The 16,719-nt window shown below is 39.9% G+C and overlaps 1 protein-coding gene across 2 annotated transcripts in view; it reads left to right on the top strand.

Annotated features, from left to right (window-relative positions):
* Window positions 1-16,719, top strand: part of ADGRV1 (adhesion G protein-coupled receptor V1) — a 710,193-nt gene that overhangs the window by 242,269 nt on the left and 451,205 nt on the right. For both annotated transcript variants that reach the window (XM_077462401.1, XM_077462400.1), the window contains 8 exons: window positions 4-161; window positions 253-378; window positions 1,372-1,473; window positions 3,919-4,171; window positions 5,313-5,435; window positions 7,542-7,764; window positions 15,281-15,485; window positions 15,593-15,739. In XM_077462401.1, the coding sequence (XP_077318527.1) occupies window positions 4-161; window positions 253-378; window positions 1,372-1,473; window positions 3,919-4,171; window positions 5,313-5,435; window positions 7,542-7,764; window positions 15,281-15,485; window positions 15,593-15,739 (1,337 nt within the window). The remainder of the gene's footprint in view (window positions 1-3; window positions 162-252; window positions 379-1,371; window positions 1,474-3,918; window positions 4,172-5,312; window positions 5,436-7,541; window positions 7,765-15,280; window positions 15,486-15,592; window positions 15,740-16,719) is intronic.

Below are 16,719 nucleotides of genomic sequence, written 5' to 3'. Positions count from 1 at the left end.
CAGAGGGACCCTATAGTGTTTTATCTGTTCTGCAAGGCTTCTTCAATGTGTCAGCTAGCAGCTGGGGTTTCTTCTCCCATGATGGTACACAGTATGGTGTACTGACTGCACATCCCACTTCCACAATTTATGAGTGGCGTGGGGTACTAGTACCTATTCAGGTATGTTGCTATACAAGTCAAAGTGGAGATAATGGGAGAAATGATATATCAGTCAATTAAAATTATGGATACATTGTTCTTTCTTTCACAGGATTTGACAATAGAAAACCCTTGGCATTGTGTGACCTTTACAGTAAATGACTCTTCGTACATTGTTATTGCCAGTCAATTCTCTAATAACACAGTGTATACTTTCACAAAGGATGGATTATCACTGGTAATGTACTTCTTGAAAACAGATAATTATCATTACATGTATTCATGTATTTATTACATAATTACATAGGTTGAAAAAAAGACACATGTCCATTTAGTTTAGCAAAAAGACAAAAACAAATTAAAAACCTGCATGCTTAGAATCATAAACTTGCAGCTGATTTAGGGTAAAACAAAAAAAAAAAAGAAGTGTGATCAAGTTTGCTCTTACAGTAGACCGAAAAACCTTCCTGATCTCCTAAGGAATTCCTAAATCAACATTTTACAATGTTATTTCTTATAAATATTAATAGCCAGCAATATTGTGTGCTATATTGTGGGCATTTAGAAACACATTCAGATTTTTTTTTTTTTTTACTGAAGTACCTATTTAGTAATATGTATGCATATAGGTGGGCTGCAGTGCCGTGCAAAGGCAATAACATACACAGTCCAAGTGCAATGAAAGAAATGAAATGAAATGAAATAATGCAAAGAGAGATTATAATAAACCCAGTGGGAAAACAGCTCAACTAGGAAGACTCACAGGTCCAACAGCATTTAGAGAGCATGTTTCAACCTGTTGGGAGGGGCAGAATAAGGCCTGGCCATCCCATGCTCAAGCAGGAAAATGTCCAGAGAAGCTATGAGCCCTACACTTTACCTGCCACTAGTTCTGTCCCTATCAGACAGGGTATGTTTTCCTACTCTACCCACTTGCAAAATGCATGGCAAACCTGGGTGCCAAGGCCTTAAATAAGCTATGTCTGACCCAAGGTGGCTGCTAGAGTCACATGGAGCAACAGCATCCAATTGCATAGCTTCCCCAGTGACCCAGGAAACCATAGAGCATAACATAGGAACCATAGTTCCTCTTGACTTCCTCTCCAACTGCAATGCCACTCGGGAAAACGTGTCTGTAGTGGAGAAAGTAGACTGCACCTGCCTGCCTGCATGCATATCAGAGCCCATCTTAAAGGCCTTAGAAGTGAACCTTATTTGTTTGTCATTCCAGAAACAGACCTTATTAGTTCCAGGAACTAGCATTGCCAAACATTTCTCAGTTGGAGATCATGACCATTATTTGGTCATTGGAAGCTATACAAGTACTTCTCAGGTAGGTTATTGTCAACTCTGAATTGTGATTAAGAGCGCGAGTGTGGGTTTAAGTTTAAAATTCATGAAAGATTAGCAAATTGTGTTCTTTTTCGAAATTACAGTTGAATCTATTTGTATGATAGCTGTCTATAATATATATTTTTTAAAAACATAACATGATTTGAAATGGACCATGTTCATGCGTTTTCTACAAAATAGTTATTTTACTGAACATATTTCTTAGTGATCTTCTAGTTTGGTATTATGACATGCCTTTTTGAAGTGAACCTCTAACTTACCCTAAACACATAACTAGGACTTTGGGTATTTTTATCCATTTTTGAATAGTAAATAGCTTTGGCACAAATGTAACTGAAGGAAAAACAAAATGTGTTACTTTGTCTCACTTAATCTTCTCATCAAAATGTTTACATAGGTGTGTGTGATCATTATTTCTTTGCAACAATGAAACAGTTATTTAACTATTAAAAGCCTTTATTTCTTTTAGGGCCCATTCACCAGTCAGGTCTGTTGGGCTGCCTAATGCACCAAAAATCTCTAGCACAGCACACCCCAATGCACAGAAGTGCATTACCAAGCAGGTGCATAGTGAAGGTGCATTTGAATGTTATTTAAAATGAATGATACTGCAGTGCACCAACACATGTCACGAGTGTCACTGCAGTGCAGTGGTGTGATTGACCCCATTAATTGCATCTAAATTCAAAGAACATTTTCTGAGGGATTAAAACCTCTGTCAGGTTGGGGATATTCACTCTATCTATGCTGTGACCACTGTCACTTGGACTGACAGTGGGAAATTATCCAACATTTTGAGTTGTTACAAAACAGAATAGGTGTTTCATTGGGGACACCTGTTGCAGTGACAGCTGTCTAACAGAGTATCTCCCTTAAGCTGGAGAGGTTTTTTCTTGCTTCCTGTTCTGTTTCAAATGTCACTTTATGCATCGGCTTACTACTTTAGCCCCAGATTGTCTGGACAGTATGGTCGCCTGCTATCTTGGCACCATCCACAGACAGCTTAACTCTTTAATAAGACACTGAACTTGAATCCAATAGTGTTTTACTTTAGCTAATTGCAGTACAGAGGCTGTTCCTGTCTTTTGATCTGTATGAAGACAATCACTTTGTTAAAGGGGTGTAAAGCTTCGTGTTTTTTCACCTTAATGCATCCTATGCATTAAGGTGAAAAAACACCTTGCACTCTCTGCCCCCCCCCCCCCCCCCGAGCCCCCGTTTTACTTACCCAAGCCCAGAATCTTCATGGGCGGGATCCTGCTTTGCCTTCCCCTAGCTCCCGTGGGATTTTCATTGGATGATTGATAGCAGCACAGCCATTGGCTCCTGCTGCTGTCAATCAAATCAATGATGTGGCGCGCCGGGGGTGGGGCCGAGTGATACACTCGGTGGCTATGGCTGCCGACTGTATCACATGGTAGCATGCCTGCAAGCTAGCCCCCTTGGGAGAGTGCTTCCCAGAGGGGGGTTAGCTCTTGCGGGAGAAGCCAAGATAGCCACTGAGGGACCCCAGAAGACGAGGATTGGGGCCACTCTGTGCAAAACAAACTGCACAGTGGAGGTAAGTATGACATGTTTGTTATTTAAAAACAAACCTATGCAACCCCTTTAAGCCCTGCCAATTACTAACACTGACTCAGGGAACATGGAATAGACAGGGAGGGTCTAGCTAGGATTGAACTAACCAGCACTAAACAGAAGAAGAGGACAGAGGGGAAACCAAATCACATAAAGTAGTAGAAAAGTTGTAGTGGTCCAAAATCACTACTAAATGTCAGCATACTACAGAACAATAATAACCCAATGCAGTTCATTACAACATATAAAAAAAATACATGAAATTAAGGCAGAACACTTCCTGTTCTGTCCACAGGACAAGAACAGAAGGAAAATCCCCCTATATGAACACACATAAAAAAACTGACAGTAGTTTCAACCCTTCCCCAGTCAATCAAAAATTGAAAAAATTGTTGCCTTTAAATATATTTTACATTGGTATTTTTTTCAGATGAATCTGTATTTTATTTGAATACTGGTGGGTTTAATTTTCTGCTGTCCTCATAGTTCTGTGTTATTTTAAAAAGTGAAATTGCATGCTGTGATTTGACTTTTACATATAAAACACCATGAAAAATAATACTTTAATGCACATATAGAAAATGCAGCTGATCTGTGCATTTAATAAGAAAAAATACCTTTTTGAAACCTTAAAAATGAAATAACACCCAGTAATGAAAATACTAAATACATTACAATTTAATTGAGCCTAGTGACTGATAATTGGAACTTTATGAAAAAAAATGTGATCGGTACATGGTTGTGATAAAAGGTGTTGGAATAAATGTTAAAAACAATAGATTTTTGTATAACAGATTGTCAAAATGTATTTTTAACCAGATTTTTAATATTATGTGTTTTGATTTAGGTGTTTAAATTGAGCAGCGGTATGTTTGTGTTGCATCACAACTTCCCAGTCCAAGGAGTTACCTGGCTGTCAGTGTTCCCTCGGGGAGGATTTCTCTACATGGTCTTGTGCCTTGGAGCTTCTGACCACAGTTCTCTAATGTACTCATGGTCTAATAACAAATTTGAAAATCCGCAAGATATTGCAGTCACTGGAACTACCAGAGTGGATTCCTTAGTTTCTGGTGCCGACATCTACATTGTATTTTTTCAAGGTATGAATTGATTCCAGGTTTCAAGGTATGTATTGATTACAGTCCAAAAATAAAGTAAAGCCAGCACACACCTGTTGCATTACTGGCTTCCTTTGTACTTTCTTCCTATATAATTTGCAAATTTATTATAAAAAACGAAATTTCATTCCAGACATTCTCTAGAAGATAATCATGACTTTCCTAGATTCTGGGAACAATTTTAGATTAGCTTTATCACCCAAAGCCCTAAATGTCCCCTAAAAAGTATGCACGTTTAAGAGATATTACCTATAATAAGGCTAAAGCCGTTGAATAGAGTATTCTGACAATGTCGGGTCCCACTGTCAGAATACAATATCCCAGGAAGGAGATTTCTTCATTCACCTCGTTTGTATGGATGGTGGAAAAACTACTCATCCATGGCCAGCTTTGGAGTATCTTTCAGATTGCAGTTGATTTGAGATAAATGCTGTATACTCTCCTCCTTTTATAGCCAAGATATCCCTGTAAGTGCACAACACATCAACAATAAAGCTATAAGTGTATCAATCACCATGGGAGGTCCATAGGTAAAATTATTAAACCCTCTCTATTGAAAGTTGCATTTGGAGCACAACATGCTGGTACAAACTAGAAAACAGCTGAAAGTTCTGCGCTCAGGAAATACATCATATGTGCATGCACATGCACATGTAAGCACAGATGCACGAAAGCAAGAAAAGTCTGTGAGCTCTAGATCTCATAGCAACATAGCATCAAAAACAAGCACAGACACAGCCACATGTCAAAATCTGACAAGTGTGCTGGGGCTGATGCACATTGTCTGTGTTCAGGGCCATGCACACATTCCTGCACGTCTGTCTGATTTTGACACGTGGCTGTCTGTGCAGCCCCTGATTCTACATCCAATTCCATAAGGTGCCTGCACACAGCTTGGCACGGGTGCAGGTGTGTAAACAAACACCTCATACACACAGTACAGTTGCCGGCGCCCATCTGAATGAAGCCTTGTTGAAAAGAGTGAGCTGATTAACATGGGTTCTATGTCTTGGCAATTGTGAGAGCTTATCAAAATATATTTTGTCCATGTAGGAGATTTTTCATTTTCTAGTTACTATAAATGATTTACAGTATGATAAAAGCTGTTTGCATTATCTTACAGGAGAAAATGAATCCATTGTTATTTTTCTATGGGAGTCAGGACAGACATGGATGAGGAAAATACAGACCATCTCTTTCAGGGCTGCAAATATGATTCATGCTTTTATGCCCCCTTCAGGGTTGGGTATGTATTTGTCTGTTTCAAATGCACTTCTCATAGTATAAAGTTATATATCTGTAAACACACTGGCCTGTTTATAGAGAACCATTTGTAGCCCTCTTTATGGTTATGGGGAATGATGCTCCCCAAACAGGATAGTGTGCTAAACCTGTTGGTAAGTAAAAGAACCAGAACCTTTGATAAGTGGAAGAGTGGGTTTGATAAGAAAGTTGGCAGTGTTACAACCCTGGGAAATTAACCAGTAATCTAATCAAAGTCATTGGGAGCAGAGGAACTACTACAAGCAGCATACAGTATATACTATTAACCATAAATATATAGATGCACATATAAAAAAAGATGAATAATAATATATATATATATATATATATATATATATATATATATATATATATATATGTACAAACAGCTAAAATGGAACTCATCTACCCCACCAATGGTAACAGATTGGATACGTTATGTATGTCAAACAGCCAAAATAGAAGAGCTGATACATATAATGAAAGCCAACCCTACCAAATTTAGTGAAACCTGGGAATGTTGGATCCATTATTCAAACTCTCTACATGGAGATCCCCACACATAGCTAAAAGCTAAAATATTCCTTACAAGATGTACTGTCAAAACTTCTTCAATCATTTAAGATATTCTTCCTCACATAACCCCCTATTTACTTCAGTAACAAGACCTTTACACCCCTTTATTACAACTTCTCTAATACTGTTAGACCTATTGATCTTGAAGCCTCTTTCTAAGACAAAAGGGCTTAAGAGTTAATATTGGAAATCCTAAATAAATTACTAACAGGTTTTTAGTTAATACAGTATCATGAAAAATAAGAAAGAATCGTACCCAGTGTGATAATTGACCGTGCTCCCCCCTGGACACAATATGCTCCCATAGGGGTGTCTGAAAGTGCCTGTAGGTAGCACGACCAATCTCACCAACATGTTACGGATTTATATGATAAATTCTATTTGTTCAACCTTAAAATACCACCCTTGTTATTATAAAAATTGTATATGCCAAGTTTAGACTTCCTACATGCATCTTATTACTGAAAAAAAGCGTGTCAATGCTATATTAGAATGCTTATAACTTCTATTTTGCTTTGAAAATTACAATATAAACATGGTGGAAAAAAAAGAAATGTACAAACAGGCATTATCTAGAAAGGGCTCAGCAAGAGTCCTGGAGGAATTACGCACATATACTTGGGTATATATAGTTATTAATAAAGATATCCCAGATGAATATTGCAGCAAAGTTCAGCTGCAGGGGCCCCTGAAGATGATCGTGATGCAGTGCCTGTCTTTATGGTGTGGCACTGGAACTCAGAGTCAACCTATCTACTCTGCATCATAGTCCCTAGTAGTTTCCAGTCTGTTATGCAACCGGACCTCTAACTACCAGAAGTGGCCATCAAATGCCTAATCTGGCTCTAGCCTATGCTGGTTATAAATCTCTGAGCTAAAACTAGCTAGAATCCCAGACCAGAAGGGTTGAGTAAAATAACAAGAGTTGCATATAAACTTTATTGCATTTAACAAATTTACTCACTAATATACAGGAAGATGACCACTACATACATACAGTAGCACAGACTTAGCTATCTGGTGCTGTGCATGTGAAATGATAACAATAGGACACAGACGCATCTGTCACTAGGATTCAGATCAAGAAGTTATGGGCAACTACAGTTAACCTCCCTGGCGGTATGATTATGTCCAATTTTAATGTTGAAAGCAGTACAATGTTTGGCATAGAAATTTTGATGTTTGTATTGTAGGCCTGTAATTCTTAGTAAAAACACTTTTATCTGTCCTAACAAGAGTCTAGCAGACATCCCGGGTATGATAAAGTTTGAAACACAAAATCATAAATTATAATATAATAAATAACTATAAATAATTATAACAAATAATAATATAATAATAATAAAATGTATTCAATAATGTAATCAAATCAAAAACACAAACATTTGCTCAGTTGCATAATTGTCGCTGTCGTTACTTTCAGTGTTTGAGGAATATATTTATATATGAACAAAATAAAAGAGCTGTTTTATTAAGTGGATATTTCAATTATTGTTCCTCTTCCTTGTTGCAGCTCATCTATCAGTTTCTGGTAGTAATGGATCAGAATTGTATCGCATGAACTTTGAAAATGGACAGTTTTCTTCTTTGCTAACGGCTCCTTCTTCTAAGCAGCTGATCTTCACCACAATGATGTCTCTAAATGTATCCAAAACAGTCATTGCATTGGCAGGAGATTTCAGCTCTCAAATCTATGAGCTAACATCAGTCTCCAATCAGTCGGATTTCATACCCAGGTGAATACTAGCTGTTGTAAAGCATACTGGTTACCTCAGGACCATGATCAGGGCAGTTCAGATCATTACCGCTATGGATGAGCCGAACCCCCCCCCCCCCCCCCCCCCCGGTTCGGCTCGCAGCAGAACATGCAAACATTTGTTCAAACACGTGAACACTGTTAAAGTCTATGGGACATGAATGTAAAAAATTAAAAGTGCTAATTTTAAAGGCTTATATGCAAGTTATTGACATAAAAAGTGTTGTGGGACCCGGGTCCTGCCCCAGGGGACATGTATCAATGCAAAAAAAAGTTTTAAAAACAGCAGTTTTTTCAGGAGCAGTGATTTTAATAATGCTTAAAGTGAAACAATAAAAATTAAATATTCCTTTAAATATCTTGCCTGGGGCTGGGGGGTGACCTTAGTATCCCTGTAAAGTAGCACAAACTGAAATTTCTAAAGAAAAAAATGTCATTTAAAACTGCTTACAGCTGTAAAGGAATTGTTGGATCCCAGCAATATGGATAAAAATACCAAAAATACAAAAAAACAAATGGATGTCACGCCCAAAATCCATACCAGGCCAATGATCCAATGATGCCTGTAGCTACAAGCATTATTCAGATATCCCCGCTAAAAGCCAAGGACGTCATTTGGTGTCTACGCCGAAATGTTTAAAAAAATGCCGTGGGGCTCCCCCAGGCACTATATACTCTGAACAGCAGTATATATACTTTACGGCCTGCCCTATAAACTCCATAAAATTGGGCCTTAGGTATTGGTGGTACCAGAACACTGTAAGCCCTTACAGTTACTCTTGTTGGGCGCAGGAACGGGCCCTGCTGTAAAATATTAGACCAAAAATTGTAATTACATGCTCCTGTTAAACAGGGGCAGGAAATTATGCCTTGGGTGGTGATGGTGGTGCCTTAAACTAAAAATATTGTTGGAAGCTAGCATCATCAAGAAATAGAATAGTCCGCATAGGCAGTCTTCAAGGGATCCCGCATCCATAATAAGCAAGTTTTGGCCATTGGACCATCCTCAAGACCCAGTAACCCAGTGGAAGCTCTGTTGGAAGCGTCTCCAAGTCTGCTCTTGCCCCCAGATATTCCTGCACCATGTAATACAGGCGCTAGTGATGCTTGCTTGAACTGATCAGACCTTGGCGCTGAGGACTGAAAAATTGTCAGCCAGCCTACTTCTCCACCGCTCTTCCTCTGACTGAACAAAGCCTCAGCAACACGTTGTCTAGCACCAGGAAATTGTAATCTCCTAGGGTCTGGAAATGCGTTGCACAAACCTTTCTTCAAGGCTTCCTGAAGATGTTTCATCCTCTGCCCCCTCTGCGAATGTCGGACAAGTTCTGCAACCTTGTAATGTGGATCAAAAAGGGTTGCCAGTAATGATCCCTCTCCTTGATACCATAAATACTAGGGTCCTTTTGCAGGGTTTTCAGAATAAGGGAGGCCATGCAGCGTAAGTTTATAGAGGCATTAGATTCTGAGTCCTCTGGGTCGCTAAGGATAACATGATCTGTAACTACCTACTAGCTATGTATAATTCCCTGGGTTTCTGAGGACTGAAAACCATCCCTTGAAGACTGCTGCTGAGTGTTATCCTCTACATCCATGCTGACACAATTGTCCTCCTCTTTTTTCCTGTGTGTTTGATGGGCCCGCAGAAATGCTATCTGGATAAATGGGGCCTTGAGAGGTACGGAAGTCTTCTTCCTCCCGCTGTTCTGCCTTAAGTGCCCTGTCCATGATTCCACAAAGCACGTGCTCCACAGGAAGACTAGAGGGACAGTGTTACTGATGCATGCATTGTCGCTGCTCACCATCCTTGTGACCTCCTCAAATGGTGACAGGACAGTGCATGCATCCTTGATCAGTAGCCACTGGCATGGTGAAAAGAAGCCAAGCTCCCCTGACCCTGTCCTGGTGCCATACTAGCACAGGTACTCATTAATAGAATTCTGCTGTGTGTGCAGCTGCTGCAGCATTGCCAACATTGAGTTCCATCTGGTGGGCATGTCACAAATGAGGCGGTTGGTGGGCAGGTTGCATTCCCTTTGAATGTCAGCCAGCCGAGTACTGGCATTGTATGGCCAGTGGAAATGACCACAGACTTTTCTGATCTGCCTCAGGAGATCCTGTAAGCCTGGATACCTGCTCAATAACCACTGCACCACTAAATTCAGGACATGTGCCAAACATGGAATATGTGTCAAGTGTTCCTGTCAGAGGGTGGAAAGAAGGTTGGTGCCATTGTCGCATAAAACCATTCCTGGCTGAAGCTGTTGTAGCGTCAACCACCTCTGAGCTGGCCCCTGCAGAGCTGGCAGAATCTCTGCTCCAGTGTGGCTTCTCTCCCCTAGGCAGATCAACTGAAGCACTGCATGGCATCTTTTAGCCTGACTACCTGCGTAGCCCCTTGAATGCTTACAGTGCACTGCTACTTCAGAAGACAAATCTGCAGAAGAGGCCGTAGAGGAACAAGAAGAGGAGGGGGTATAGGAGAGAACTGTGGCAGAATCACCACTAGCATTTTGGAGGCCTGGTGGCCAAACAAGCTCCAACAACACTGAGGAAAGGTGAAAAAAGTTAAATGGCAGGATTATCATAAGCAAAAACACAAAATTAACACAAAAGTGAAAAAAAGGCAGTGCACAAACTACATTGACACACACAGCAGGAATGAATTAGCAGGAAACTTCCTTTTCATCTAAACCATTACATAGCAAATGTAAGTCTAGTGGGTGGGGTGTGGGTCAGGAATTATTCGCATCCCTCCAAAAAAACACAAAAAACATATCTATTTGTAACCCAATATACAAACTTCACCACAAATGCAGGCCTTTAAATAACCTAGCTATGTTTGCTAGCTCACCTCCACCCACCCAGTAAAGGACACACCCATGTATGCCTCAAGTGCTCAAACCCGTTCATCAGGAATACACACTCTTTACAAATGAAATAGTGCATCAGCATAGATATCTGTGCAGGGTAAACCTCAATAACAAATATCCAAGGCTCTGGCCATGATCAGTGATCCCAAAAATCTCAAAATTAAAATTTACGTATGTTGTTGGGCATGTGGAGGACACAAAACAGGAAATTACAACTTTGTGAGGGCCGCTTCACACAAATTGCTGACAAAGCACATTCATCATTCATCATCAGCATACCACATTAAAATATGTGTGTAGGATCACACCAGACTTACACATCCATATCTGTCCCAAAATATCACAGTTCTAGATTTGTTGAAAACCCACACTTACTTGATTTATAATGGTATTTCTTGGGGTTCCATTATCTAAAATGTAATCATTGGTGAAAAAGAAACCACAACAGAGGAAGAACATACAAACCTCTAGGCAGGTAGCAGGATTGGGATTTGAACCAAGAACCTCAGGGCTGCTAGGCAGAAGTGCTAACCAGTTAGCCCACTGTGCTGCCACATGTATGTAGGCTGCATCTCTGTGGTGTGAAACAGTCCTAAGTCCCAAGGGTGCAAGAAGTTAATTAATGTAGATGCAATGTGGAAGGCCAAAGAGCCATTGAACAACCTGTTTCTGTTTTGAAAGCTGGTTATGGCTGATAAACAGCTGTCATTTTGTGGGTTTAGGCTTGGTAAGAGGCTGAAATTAGTGCTGGTGGGGAAATGTTAAGGCTGATAATAGTCCTTGCCCATGGAAAACATATGACACAATTTGCAATGGTGGTGGAACCCTCTTACACATAAATACTACATTTAGACATATTTTATGTAAGGACTTGAGTCAGGAGCTATGTTTAACAACATAGGGAGAACAGACAACTTCACTGCATGAAGTGGCATGCTTGGGATTCAAACAAAGAACCTCAGTTCTGTTAGCCAGTGTGAAGCCACATGTCGAACCCTCATATACATAAATACACATAAATACTACATTTCTTTGGACCTATAGGTGGCGGAATTACATTAGTCAGGAGTTATTCTTCTTGGTTTATTCTGTGATATTTGGTGGTTCTTGGTGTTCTTGGTGTTCTAAATGTAGAATATTGGTGTTACCCTCTGAATTTTGTGAATGACATTTTTATTTCCGATGTTGGTACACATATCACATTTTTTGGGCTAAAAATATAATCATTTGGAAATACTAAACACACAAAATTGTGACTCATTTTTAAATTTGCATCAGCAGTGGTATTGTTTGTGGTTTGTAAAGACACCTGTGTGAGTTTGAGTAAAGATTTTTGTGAGATGGACAGCAACAAGTGAGAGAGACAGAGAAAAATATATTTTACCAAAACATGAAAACATTACACGTTCTAGCATTCTTCAAAAAACAGATAGATGTAGAAGAAGCAACATTTTTGCAACAATTTATTTGAGAGAAAGATACAGTTCATCTCAACATTAAAAGTATTTATTTTGGCATTTACTATAGCGCCCTGTAAAAATGGAATGGGAGTTAAAATGAAAGTAATTTGCATGTCTGAGCATGCTCAGTTGTGCTGGAACATAGTTGTACAGAGAGCTTGAATTTATCTCTTCTCAGACTTTAAAAAATATTTCAGTGTATATATCACCTTTTAAAGGAGTTTAAAAGCAGATTATCTTTAACAATTATACCACATATTTAAGTACCATTTAGACGTTCATATCATGCTCAAAACATTATTTCCATTCGCAATTCTCCAGGTTCTAGCAAGAGTAAGGGTTTGGGCGCTATAGTAAATTTGATTTTGGGAGTATTTTTTCCTAGGAGCTATAATGAATTCCTTTTAGATCTAATTAGCCCTGTTTTAGCTATTTTGAGAGTATTTATTCTCCCATTCTCATATTAGTGCTATAGTAAATAAACCCCAAAGTGGCACATAATTGTTAAGTGGTATGAAAACGATTATTGGTTTTCAGATTTGTTTGCAAATAAATATCTGAAAAGTGTAGCATGCATTTTTATTCAGCCCCCTTTACTCTGATACCCCTAACTAACTTGCCTTCAAAAGTCACCTAATTAGTAAATAGAGTCCACCTGTGTCTAAACTCAGAATAAATACAGATGTCCTGTGAAGCCCTAAGAGGTTTGCTAGAGAATCTTAGTGAACAAGCAACATCATGAAGGCCAAGGAACACATCGGACAGGTCAGGGATAAAGTTGTGGAGAAGTTTAAAGTGGGATTGGCTATAAAAAAACTGCCCAAGCTTTGAACATCTCACAGAGCACTGTTCATTCAATCATCCGAAAATGGCAATAGTATGGCACAACTGCAAAATTACCAAGACATGGCTGTCCACCTAAACTGACAGGCCAGGCAAGGAGAGGATTAATCAAAGAAGCAGCCAAGAGGCCCATGGTAACTCTGGAAGAGCTGCAGAGATCCACAGCTCAGGTGGGAGAAACTGTCAAAAAGGCAACTATTAGTTTTGCACTCCACAAATCTGGCCTTTATGGAAGAGTGGCAAGAAGAAAGCCATTGTTAGAAGAAAGCAATAAGAAGTCCCGTTTGCAATTTGCGAGAAGCCATGTGGGGGACACAGCAAACATGTGAAAGAATGTGGTCAGATGAGAGTAAAATTTTACTTTTTGGCCTAAAAGCAAAATGCTTTTGCTTCTGTGGCAGAAAACTAACACTGCACATTACCCTGAACAGACTATCCCCACGTGAAACATAATGGTGGCAATATCTTGTTGTGGGAATGCTTTTCTTCAGTAGCGACAGGGAATACAGTCAGAGTTAATGGGAATATGGATGGAGCCAAATACAGGGCAATCTTAGAAGAAAACCTGTTAGCCCTTGTACACACGGTCGGAAATTCCGACCACAAAATCCATCGGATTTTTTCCAACGGATTTTGTCCGCAACTGGTGTTGCATACACATGGTCGGACAAAGTTGTCGGAAAATCTGATCGTTCGGAATGTGATGTGATGACGTTCATTCGTTACGACGGGACTACGTTCAGGTTAGTAGCCAATAGCTTTGGTCTCGTAATTTGATCTGAGCATGCGTGGCACTTTGTCCAATCGGAATTCTTTACAAATGATCGGACGAAGTCCGATCGGATCATGTTGTCAGAAAATTTTATATCCAGCTCTCGAACTTTGTTGATTGGACATTCCGACGGAAAAAGGCAGATGGAGCCCACACACGGTCGGATTATCCGACAACAAGGTCCGATCAGACCTTTTCCGTCGGAATGTCCGACCGTGTGTACAAGGGCTTAGAGTCTGCAATAGACTTGAGTCTGGGGAGGAGGTTTACCTTCCATCAGGACAACGACCCTAAACATGCAGCCAAAGCTACAATGGAATGGCTTAGATGAAAGCATGTTTATGTGTTAGAATGGCCCAGTCAAAGTCCAGACCTAATTTCAATGGAAAATCTATGGCAAGACTTGAAAATTGCTGTTCACAGATGTTCTTCATCAAATCTGACAGAGCTTGAGCTATTTAGCAAAGTAGAATGGGCAAAAATGTCACTCTCTAGATGTGCAAAGCTGGTAGAGACAAACCCAAAAATACTTGCCAATGTAATTGCAGTGAAAGGCGGTTCTACAGAGTATTGACTCAGGGGGGCTGAATACAAATGGACACCATGCTTTTCACATATTTATTTGTTAAACATTTTGAAAACCATTTATCATTTTCCTTCCACTTCTCAATTATGTGCCAGTTTGTGTTGGTCTATCACATAAAATCCCAATGAAATACATTTACATTTTTGTTTGTAACATTGACAACATTTGGAAAATTTCAAGGGATGTGAATAATTTTTCAAGGCACTGTATAGTAGAACAATGATCTCACGCTAAAAAAAAGTGCTGTAGCACCTAATAATACGTTTTGTCTTAGTCCCCCTGCAAGCCCCGAAAATACCTGTTGAGCCTGCCAGTGAGGTTGACTTAATGCAACGGAGCCTTAAAGTCCGTGTCAGTTGTCTTTTTTTTTAGCTGTTTGTGTCTCATAGGCAAGATTTTTTCTGGAGACCCATTAGGCAACAATAAAAAAATATCTCTGCAAAGTTAGAGGAAATTCTCTTTTAGACTGATGTCACTGGTAAACAGTCCTCAAGGTTAGCTTTCTCCTTACTTGCTGCTCTGGTGACAATTATAACATTTTGGATTTTCCATTACTTTCTGTCTTTGACTCTCTCAAACCAGGACAAATAGAGAGGGTTGATTTTGCCATGTATCTTGTCAGTCCAAAAATAAACAAAAAGTTAGATAACACTTTTGAGCATGTAATTATTATTGGAAGATGCATTTCACATGGGGGGGGGGGGGGGGGGGGTCAGTGGAAAGCTTTCAGCAATTCCAGCTAAGTAGCTAAGTTCAAATCCCAAAGTAGTGATTTAAAGTCAGTGCAGTGTTCTCGTGGCACAATAAATCCCTGCATATGTACTCCAGCATATTTTCTTTTCCAAGTATTTCAATACAGATATCTTTCAAAGACAGACCTGTCTCTGTGATTATCTCTGGAGCCCATCTTGCATCAACCATGTTATTGTATTAAAGTTATGTTGTGTCTGCCTTTCTGCTAGTTCAGGTGAGCTGAAGTTTGAGCCTGGGCAACGTGAAGCCACTATAGCAATTAATATTCTTGATGACTCAATCCCAGAAGAGGATGAATCTTTCCGAGTAAGGCTTAAAAACCCAAAAGGAGGTGCAGAGATTGGTGTCCATTCCTATGTGACTATCATCATTCCATCCAATGATTATGCCCATGGGATCATCGGGTTTGCTCAGGTGATGATTAATATCTTGTTTTGTAATGATTTTATCAACATCTCACTGTTCTAGGCATCAGTAATCTATTTTTTAATATATTCATTGGTTAATGTTTTTAATGGCAGAATTCTTTGATGAAACAAGCAGAGGAGATGGAACAAGACAATCTGATTAGCTTTAGTATTGAGCGCCTCTATGGCACATATGGACGTGTGGTGGTGGAGTGGTTTGCCAATGGCAGTGTAGCTGATATATTTCCTACATCAGGAATGGTAAGTGACTACTTTCTACAATTATGATATAACAAGTATTTTTTTCATACAGATCTTAACCATAAGGCTGCTTTCACACTGGGGCGGTATTCAGGCGTTACAGCGCTAAAAATAGCGCCTGTGTAGCGCCTGAAAAAAAAAACGTCCCCTTTCCCTCCAGTGTGAAAGCCGGAGGGCTTTCACACTGGAGCGATGCGCTGGCAGGACGGTGAAAAAAGTCCTGCTAGCCGCATCTTTGGAGCGGTGAAGGAGCGGTGTATTCACTGCTCCTATACCGCTCCTACCCATTGAAATCAATGGGACAGCGTGGCAATACCGCCGGCAAAGCGCCGCTGCAGCGGCGCTTTGCGGGCGGGTTTAACCCTTTTTCGGCCGCTAGCGGGGGTTAAAACCACCCCGCTAGCGCCCGCAGACCGCCGCTAAAACGACGGTAAAGCGCCGCTAAAAAATAGCTTTACCGCCGACGCCCGCACCGCCCCAATGTGAAAGCAGCCTAATGAAACATATGATACAGTTGTGCTACCACTTCAGTCAGCCACTATTTTAGTTAACAGGCAGTTTTTGGAGGGATGCTGTGAAATTAATGCGTGGGTTTTTAGATGTTGAATAATTGCACTGTAATTATGTGAAAGATAAAAAAAATGAATTATTGCATTTAGATGTTAACTGATTGTGACATGTAATACAGATACAAATCTGCCTTAACTTCCATTTGCCAAATGTTATTTGTTATAGTTGTAGGCCCAAAGATATATTAAAGTAGGCTAATTCCATTGTCTTGCTCTTGTCCCTTAATCATTTTTATCCTGTAATATTTGGTATTTGTATCTTATGTAAGACACACAAAGTTTAGAGTGCCATGGGCATGTGCTCCTTCTTCAGGCCTGTGAGGACCCTGGATAGAGGATTATCCATATGATTGCTAGTAGTGGGGTGAGATGTTGTCGTGGACCCATTGTAGAAGTTTCGGCAGACTGTTT

The sequence above is a fragment of the Lithobates pipiens genome, unplaced genomic scaffold (genome assembly GCF_037356315.1).
Source record: "Lithobates pipiens isolate NorthernLeopardFrog02 unplaced genomic scaffold, aLitPip1_a1.2 Scaffold_3, whole genome shotgun sequence".
Lineage (NCBI taxonomy): Eukaryota > Metazoa > Chordata > Amphibia > Anura > Ranidae > Lithobates > Lithobates pipiens.
Note: the sequence above shows the minus strand (reverse complement) of the source record. Positions and strands in the feature narration are given on the sequence as shown.